Genomic DNA, 9,968 nt, shown 5'->3' with positions numbered 1-9,968 from the left:
GTTTATTCGTAAATTAATAAAGTACGAGATTAAAATTTTTTTTTTTACTCTATAACAATAGGATTGAACGATATAAATAATTAGTTGAAGTTATAACCAGTAATGGTCGTTTAATTGTATACTTTTCATTCTCAAATGTAATATGATGATGAGCATCACTACCAATCTATTGACATATATCAAAATAAATATTTAAATCGAGAAAATTGATAGCTAATTCAAACGAAAATGAATGGCGATAAATGACCCTGGAAAAGAGTATAAAGTAATTTGGCTTGGCGGGGGCAGTCTCGGCAGAAAAAGTAATAAAGCTCGGTTGACTCCTAAGGAGAAAAGTCGCGAGGATAAAAAGTTGAAAAGGTACTTTTGTTAAAGAGCGCGATTGCCGGGCATTGAGGGGGTGGAAAGGGGAAGAGCTTGAAAGCTCTCGCGTCTCAAAGCACGCGCTTTGCCGTCCCCCCTACCCCCGCAAGCTCTTGAAAGCTCTGAGAGCCCGATTGGCCGAGTCAAGAGCTCGGCAGTATTGGTGATTGGCCAGAGTGGGCGAGGCCAGCGCTAAACTAACCTGACCTACGGTCCCGCAGGCTCCTCCCCCTCGGAATCAAGGGCTTTTCCGTAACCTCTGCAGCGGCGGGGGGACGCTCCAATTGGGAAAAGAAGAGCCAAGAGCGCGAGAAGCACACTTGAACGAAGCACACTCGGGCCGAAGGGTGCGATGCGCGCCCGTGCCTATGATAGTCCGTACTCCAGCGTCGTTGGCGTCCCTTCGGGTGGTGCGCGGGAAGCTCGCAAGTCGTGCGGCCAGACGAACTAGCCGTATGCGCGAGAGGATGGAGGAGGCGACGTCGCCCAAAGTCGGGCAGCCGACACCTTTCAGCATCGCGGACATCCTGAACAGGCGAGAGAAGGCTCAGGAGCTGGAGGAGAAGAAACACTCGGGGCGGGCGTTCGAAGGCTACCGTGGCCAGTACCTGGGGCTATCCTCGCCCGAACTCAGCATCGTTAAAGAACTCGATCTACTGCGCCGGAATTTGGCCCAGGCGAATCTCTCGGGCTTTCACGAACTGTCGACTATTGAAAAGCCCAGCTTCAAGCCCGTCGAGAATTTCGGCTTCCACCGAGCGCCCAAAGAAGTGAAGGAACATCATCGCCAGCAGGATGAAGCCCTGGACATGAGCAAAAGTAAATACCTCGGTGAGCGACGACCGTGGCTTAATATACAGTGTACCATTGTCATTTACAATATGAAATAGGTGAACTACTCTAAGAAAATGAGAAGCGAATAAAGCGGCTGAACGTTATTTTAGTATCATAAGTGCCACTTGACTCGGCAGACGTCAGAAGTGCTTAAACTACTACACTTTAAGCACTTGTACGGACTAGGCTAACACTGCTTTTTCCTCCTCTCCCTCATTACGAAACTTTTTTTTTATTTAATCCACAGCTCGTTTCGCAAGAACTTTTCATAAATATTTCTAACATTAAACCATTTGAGTGTATTTTCTTTTTTCTTTTCTTTTCTTTTTTTTCTTTCTTGATTTTTCTCATTTTTTTTTATTTATTTAATTTTTTCGATTTATTAATTAATTACAAAAATATTTTCATCATATTTTTTGTTATATTTCATTCGTTGGTTTATTATTGATTGTATTATTATTGAATGTACCATTGATGTGGTAAGTCAACTTTTTTTAATTTGCAGATAACCGTTTACATCATGTCATTTTATACGAATTTAAACAATCAAGAATCGTGAAACTATAAATATCTCAGTATGAGCTATTAAAATACGTTACTTGAATATATTTCATTTTTTAAAGAAAATTTTTTTTATAACTTAAACATTGTCCTATGAATTAAATAGAATATATTACCTTATAATGTAACGAATACAATCATTATTGAAAAATATTACAATAAATCTATTACATCATCAATAATAAATGGCAACTTATAAATGTGACATTTCAATATATAATGTAAATTAATACTTCTATCGTCTATAGAATTTTTATTCAATATAAAACATCCATACTATTTGTGATTATCGATTGTGGAAAATTATATTAGGCTTTTATGAAACATGATCTTTTTCAAAAGATGAAATAAAAATTGAAAATAAATAATGTAGATTAAAATAATTTTTAATGGATATATCCGATTGAATTCATGGTACGAATTGAATTGACGGTAAATATACAGTTTAATATCTTTGTTCAAATGAATTTAGATTATGAAAAAAGTTATTTACATACAGAGAATTTATTTTTGGTAAAAATTTTATAATAAAATCTATATTTAAGCTTAAAAACGAATTTTTTCGCTAATCGAGAAATCGAGAACTTTCATAGAATTGAGTTATCATAGCTGTAATTGTATTAAATATTACGAAATATTTGTAACAATATTTTTATTTTAGAATTAGTATTTATTTTAGAATAAAAATTTAAATACATTTGACATGTAAAGTATCTGAGATTTGACACAAAAGTTTATCCAAGCAGAAATTATTTAATTATCTCTGATTACATTATCAAATAGATTTCTAGTATTTTCAAGCATACTTAGCCCTCCAGCTTTATGGTGTATGCGTAGTGAGGATGAGAGAGGCGGGGAACAGAGTAGGAAAAAAAAGAGAACCAATCATGCCCTTCTATCATATATTTATCTTTGTTAAGTAATATATTGACACCTAATTCATATATTACTATGACGATTTATCGATTTCTACTTTAAGAATTGTTGACTTATTATACACTTTAATTAAAGCTCTAATAATAAAAGACGTAGAATGGATCAACTGGTAAACATAAAGAGAAACAGAAATCGAACGCAGGTAAATAGAGCGAGCCAATGAATGTGTCGGTAATTAACTAATGCTTTCTCATCGGTGCCGGTGGTCGAGAAGTAGTTGGAACGAGTTGGCACCAATTCATTGTGGCGCATTCGAAAAATTGCCAGCCCTTTCTCTTTCTTCTTTGTGAAACACCTTCGTTCAAAGGCCACTCAAAGCTTTTCCAGCTCGAGCATTCCGCGCCTCCAATGATTTGCAAGAAAATCCTATCTCTTAAGTGTTAGGCAATCTGGTCTTTTTTTTTTTTTTTTTTTTTTAACAACCCCCTGGAAGCGCAAAGCAATGTTTTACTTAATTATTTACTTTTACTTTGCTTTCGTCGTTATTTACAGCGACGTTTGAATCTTTTGTTTTTCAATAGTGGATTTTTGATAATTGATTTGGTCACGACTCCCAGAATTGGTGAGAGTAAGTAATATGACACCGAACTCTCAATATGTTTGACAAGCATCAAAGGCCTATCGCATTAACCGATGGGGTGACAAGATTTCCAAACATGACCTCGTAGTTGCTCGAATATAGAGCAACTAGAGTATTCCGCAAATAAAGCTCGTATATACAAGTTCCTGAGGAGTATAACGATTATTATTTTAAGCTAATGTTCAGCTACATTTAGTAAGTAAGCGTTATTTTCCTGTCACGCAATTACCGATAACGTACATTTATATCTAATGGAAATGTAATAAAAAACAAATGGATCATTGAAAATATTCCGTTAATATAAGGTAAATGAATTTCAATCTAAAAATTGCTAGAAAATGATGAATATTTTCAATGATGTATATATATATATATATATATATATATATAGTCAAGAGAAAAAGAGAGTATAAAATCTACAAATAAAGAATCAATGAAACAGAGTTAATTTTTCATCCCAAGATACTCTTACAGACTTGACTTAAGCGCAAACTCACGATCGGAAAAATAGTGTATTAAACGCGGACAAAAAGAAAAGGAGCGATTAAGTAGAGAAGAAATTCATCGGTGAATGATTTAACGAATAGTCCCATTCCTCCCAGGCGTCATAATTTGAGCGCCGTTTATTCTTGTGCACCGAGGCGCCATTATTTCTATTTCGCCGTACACAAGCCATGTGCACTTCACTGGATGTCGCTGGATATGCCAAGGGGAACCTACCGAGTAGCAAAGGGTAAACAAATTGAAGTAGCAACTCGGACGGCACGTGTTAATGTTTGAGCTAAAGAGATCATAAGCCAGTGAAATTATTTTTTTCAACTGCGCTTGTTAACTTTAGCCCTCCTCCCTTCCATATACAATAGCCTTTCTTTATTATCAACTTTCAATAATAATTTTACCACTGGTTCGTTAATTACAAGGAAAAAATTATGTCTCCAAGTTGCTTTTATCACTTTTTTTTTGTTTTTTTTTTTTTGTTTTATTAGTTCAGTGTTTTATTTTTTCAATGCAGAGACCCCTCGATTGCGTATTAGATCATCCAAGTGTCGAAACACGAGTAACAGCTAATAAGATTTAAGATTAATAAAACATTAAATCGATTCTTAATTGGCCATATATCATCCAACACATTAATTTATATTCTCCCGGTAAAAATAAAATAAATAATAATAATAATCATCATAACAACAACAATAACAACAACAACAACAACAACAACAACAACAACAATGGAAATAATAATAATTATAATTATAATTATAATGATAAAAGATCAAGTGTTTTACATTCAGCTATAAATATTTGAATTTCAGACGACATGGAGGATGAACTCTTCGAAGCTCAATGTCATGGACAAAATTTGCCAGGGCGCAAAAAGCGCAGTAGAGCTGCTTTTTCTCACGCTCAAGTCTACGAGCTCGAAAGGAGATTTGCAGCGCAGAAATATCTCTCGGGTCCTGAGAGAGCAGATTTGGCAAGAGGACTTAAGTTGACCGAGACGCAGGTTAAGATCTGGTTTCAAAATCGACGGTAAGTTCAATTCTGACTAATCGAACTATAATTCACATAATCCATTCCCGTTCTGTAAATCAGATTCTTTATCTTATTTAATCCAATTGATCAATCTCAAAGTTTCAGGACAAATTTTATAATTTTAAATAACGGGAAATTTTTTTTATAATTTTATATAAATGGTATTAATATAATGTTTATTCTAAATAATTTACTTAAAAATAATTTCTAATTTGCTTCATCATAATTGTTTTTCTACGCCAAATTTTCTACATAATATGTTATGATATAACTAGTTTGACATTTCGACTTTGGAATTTCGAATTCGGAAGGCTTCGTCGTTTAAGATAATCCATAATGTACTATTAATACAACCTATTCATATAAAATTATAATTATAAGCTAATAATGATTATTACTATATTATTAACAATTTACTAATAAATAGTTGAACATTAATATTTATAGAATTATTATTAAAGCGTAATTGAGATAATGAATGAATGAAGTACATATACCAAATTATTCTTTATTTTGAGCAAATAAATTTTTGAGGACGTGCATTTATTTTTAAAATTTCTAAATTCTCAAATAAATAAGTTCCAAGGATATAAACTGCTTTATGAAATTTAAAGGATAATTTGTATTCTTCGAAGGTCATATTAATAAGCAATAAGATAAAAGGGAAACGAAGGGAGGATTAACTTTTGAAAAAAGAAAATTGACGCAAATTGGGAGTTCGCTCGTAGATATAAGACTAAGCGGCGCCAACAACAAGAGCTCGGTGCTCTCGTGAACTCAAGCGCTGCTCGACGGGTAGCGGTGCGCGTCTTGGTGCACCCGGATGAGCATCTTCATGGGCTACCGACACCACTTCGAAGCTCAGCGAGCCTATTACCGACCTCGGCCCAGCTTCAGCAGCACTCAGCAACTTCCGTTCCGGGTAAGCCGGGCCTCGCCACGGGCTTTCCCTATTACTGTTTGCCCTATCACCCCCTACTCTGCAGCTCTGCAGCTCTCCATCACCACACAGCCACAGCAGTACAAATGCACCACGACCCGGATAGCCCCAACGGTCCGAAAATTAATGTAGACAAGCTCTAGGATCTTGATTTTTTACCTCTCGAGCTGCGTCCGTTCTGCAATCTTTTTCCAAAGATAATTATTATAAAATAGCTTCTTCTTCTTCTTCTTACACATTCTCACATTGTTTAATTAGAGACAAGAATTTGTAATAATTTTAGAGTCGAAGAACGCTATTACTTATCAAAGTTATCCATTGCACGTATGCGATAGTTGCTGATTGGCAGATTTTATGTTTAACGCGGCAGCGTCACGCGTCATGTGTTGCCTCTGTCTTGAAAGACAAAATAGAACACCGAAGACATCTAATATTATTTATAATTTATGCTTCATGTAACATTGTTCGAGAATCTTGCTGTTAATTTTGATAAATTAAAGTTGCTAGCTATGAGAACCATGTAAAGTTAAAATTCGAGCCACTATATATAATGAATTATAATTCATTGAATTATTAACTTGGTTAGGCAATAACAAAATCCTTTTATCGATACAATTGAGAATACGTACGCTAAAAAAACGTGTATTTAACTTCAATAGAGGAAGCAGTCTTGTATATTAGTATGTAAATAAGTGTATAAATACATGATTAAATATATGTAAAGAGTGGAGGAATTAAAATAAAGAGTCTGCAAAGTAAGATAAAATATCTAGTGTACAGAGTACATTATGTCGAACCCTCTCTTCCTTTACAGGTAATTTATTTGTCAATGGTACATTAATGCCTTGCTGAGAGACAAAGCACAAAAATTTTCTCAATTTCCCATAGGTAGCTGAGGCTGATTGTAGTTGATGGCGTAAAACGACATGTAACGTGAAAGTAAGATCCCAGCAAGGAGTGACTCGAGTATAGATTAAAGGGACCGCGAATGAAAGCATTGCGTTTTTCCCTCGTCCCAAGTGTCTTTACAACGGCACAGTGGCGCCAGTCAGTACGGGTGGCCTCATCCGACACAGGATATGTTTATTTAGAGGCTGGAATCAGCCGAAAACGGTCTCCTATTATCGAAAGGGGACAAAAAAATGAAAAGCTACGCGATCTGACACTTGCTGGCTAAACATAGAAAATTTAATATACGATTGAGAAAAGGTCGCAACTCATACGTATTCTTGACTTCTATATTTTTCCTTCACATTATAGCTTTTCATCCGTACTTTAATACTTCTAATATTCTTACTTTCGCTCATTTATTTCACTCATCCCTTTCTTTTCTATTACTCCTTTTCTATTATATATCATACTATGGATTGAAAAAGGAGATGCAATTTTGATAAATGCTCTCCCTTAAATTCCCCTGTTTAATAAATCTAATCATTACTAACTATATCTCCTTCAATGTGAAAAAGTTAAACAATTGACGTTTACGCATTATACGGACTTTTTTAAAATATCTATTAAACAATATAAATTAATTAAATGATTTTATAAAATTTTATTTAAAGTTATATTTTGAGGTTTAATTCCTTTTTTCTTCTTCTTCCTTTTTCTTTTCTTTTTTTTTTTTCAAATGTGATATTCTCCTAAAAACGATGTTATATAGTAACGGGTAATATAATAATCAAATTATACAACTTGACATCCACATAAAAATAATCATATCTTACTTCACGATTGAATTTACAATGCTTTTAAATATATTGTCAAATACCTTATAAAATCATAAAATTACAAGCAATATTGTTAATTATAAATAAAAATTTTAAATTCATATTAGAATTTTTTTATTCTTTTGTTAAAATATGCTACTTACGATATTACTAAAAAATATTTAATTTAAACATAGTACAGAGATATCTAATTCAATGAAAATAATTACCGAGTATAGAATGAGTCTCTGCTATACCCCCCTTGAAGTGTCATAAAACACAACTAAAGAGAAATAAGAACATTCTCTTTCTACTTTAATCTTTTCCGTACCCGGAATATTAAATTAAATTAAAAAAAAAAAAAAAAAAAAAAAAAACCGTGATTTAATTTATAGATCTACGTAAAAATAAAATATAAATACTAATGGAAATTATCTAAATGAACGCATTATTTTTGGCATAATCTACAACATAAACAAAGTTTTTGCTCGTTTGTAAGGATGTCTCGAAAATAATGAAAGTAAGTACGAAATAGAATGAGTGATTAGAACGCAGCTCTCTTGAGACACATCATCATACCCATGATATTTTTTCAAAACAGATGGAAAAAACTTTATAGTCGGTTCTGCAGTCCATTACCGTTTTGTTTATAACAATTCGTAAACAGTGCGAAGCCATAATGCTGCTCGATATGTCCATGAGGCCAGTGACGATGCTGAGACCCCAACAACTCTGAAGCAATAGTACATGAGCAAGATCTTTAGGAAAACAGCGACTTAACGTTCTGCGGCTTCGTATATTTTACATTTCTGTGGTATCGCTATAAGAGAAGCGCTTCGACTCGAGTTTCGGTACTTTTTCTAAGCGTTTGCGAAACTGTGCGTTCCAACTCTAAGCAGTACCTCTCGGATGTAAGCTCCTCGGTGTAAACAGAGCTTTTAACATCGAAAACATTGTTTGCTAAATTTACCGTAACATTCTCCTACTTCTTCGTCGTTCTGTTATACGACGCTTCAAATATCAAAATTTGTTTATTATCCCTATCAGTAATTATTTCTGTGGACAACGTTGACTTCGACAAGCCGACTTGTTTACATAAGCACATATAGTCAAACTAATTTTATGTTGCTTATTGATATAACATAAAACGATTCATCCGTAATCATATACTATTGCTACTAAAAATCTATTCACAATATTTTAGACCAAATAACACTTGTTCATCGATACTCTCAATTTCAATATTTTTCCTTAAAATAAGCACCCTACCGCTAGTTTTTAGTAGAAAAAATACTTTGAAAAGCATATTTTTTATTAATTATGAAAGTAATATATTTAAAATTGTTTAATAATTAATTTAAAATAGTTAAAATCTGTGAAATAAATTAATTGAAGGTATAACGACAAATCGATCAAATTAAATAATTAATAATTGATTATAATATTAACAATTATTATAAAAATACATTGATCTTAAAATTTTTGAATTTTAAAGATATATCATGAACATTGGATTAAGAAAGGTAAGAAATCTTGTCTAAATCATTTTAATCGATTATTTGTATACACAAAACAATTAAAGTAAGAAAAATATAAGGCTTATAGAAAAAGAAAGTAAACATTGAACTTCGATCAAATTTTCCTAATTAAGGTTTACTAGAAATATTCAACTATTTTAAAAATTACTTCAAAAATAAATTGCATAATAAGTGTGGATACGAAAATTTAATATATACAGTGACATAGTTATTTATAAAAAAATAATCTGTTAAAATGTATTAATGATGAAAATATATAAATTTTTCTAATTTATAAACATGATCTAAAGTCTTATTACAAAAAATTAAAGATATCCTAATTACACCGAAACATTCCAAATACATTGAAAAATTGTGTAATTAATATGCAATAAAATCAATCGAATCATTAAATATTTTAATTTTGAAAAAATTACCTAATTTATACGAGAAGTCATTAAAACATCATTTATTGATCGATCGTTGAAAAGTGTAATTAACTAATTATTTCAAAGCTTCTAACTAATCTATAATAATGCGATAACTCTAATTTTATGAATGTTAGAACAAAAAAAGTGGTATAAAAAAGTTGAAAAATATATTACCGAGCAGGTATTTGAAAAATATTAATGAATAAATGATAAAACAGAGTAACTACAAGAAAAACATAATTTTGTGATAAATAAACTTGTTAAATTATGGAGTAATTTAACAAAAAAAAAAACTAAATCATATAAATTGAGAAAAGTAAGAATATATTCAGCGATGGACGAAATATCCTTTTTTCATACATAAATTCATATATTCGATATAGAGTATAGAATTTCAATACAAAAAAGGTACATAGTCTTGTAATAAATAAAAAAGAATAACAATAACAATAATAACGACAATAATAATAATAACAACAATAATAATATAAATATGAATAATGCTTACAGACTATGTAATAATATTTATATCTTTCGTAATTTAAAAACGAATCGATAGCTTTCTTA

The 9,968-nt window shown here is 32.3% G+C and overlaps 1 protein-coding gene across 2 annotated transcripts; it reads left to right on the top strand.

The window, feature by feature from the left end:
* The first annotated feature begins 699 nt into the window (after positions 1 to 699).
* LOC105365241 (homeobox protein bagpipe) lies at positions 700 to 5,948 on the top strand. Of its 2 annotated transcripts, none has more exons than XM_011503349.1 (3): positions 700 to 1,182; positions 4,588 to 4,804; positions 5,536 to 5,948. In XM_011503349.1, exons 1-3 carry the CDS (start codon positions 732 to 734, stop codon positions 5,888 to 5,890), a joined length of 1,023 nt encoding a protein of 340 aa, XP_011501651.1. In that variant the 5' UTR covers positions 700 to 731; the 3' UTR covers positions 5,891 to 5,948. The 2 variants fall into 2 exon arrangements, with proteins under 2 accessions (XP_011501651.1, XP_011501650.1); XM_011503348.1 differs by having other exon boundaries at positions 700 to 1,194.
* The last annotated feature ends 4,020 nt before the right edge of the window (positions 5,949 to 9,968 follow it).

This window comes from Ceratosolen solmsi, unplaced genomic scaffold (assembly GCF_000503995.2).
Source record: "Ceratosolen solmsi marchali unplaced genomic scaffold, CerSol_1.0 scaffold63, whole genome shotgun sequence".
NCBI lineage: Eukaryota > Metazoa > Arthropoda > Insecta > Hymenoptera > Agaonidae > Ceratosolen > Ceratosolen solmsi.
This window is presented reverse-complemented; position numbering and strand designations above follow the sequence as displayed.

Excerpts from the sequence above, each read along its gene's own strand:
- LOC105365241 (XM_011503348.1), top strand. The coding sequence starts at position 732 with ATGATAGTCCGTACTCCAGCGTCGTTGGCGTCCCTTCGGGTGGTGCGC. Across the intron at positions 1,195-4,587 it reads GAGCAAAAGTAAATACCTCG|ACGACATGGAGGATGAACTC; the intron begins GTGAGCGACGAC and ends TTTGAATTTCAG. Across the intron at positions 4,805-5,535 it reads ATCTGGTTTCAAAATCGACG|ATATAAGACTAAGCGGCGCC; the intron begins GTAAGTTCAATT and ends GTTCGCTCGTAG.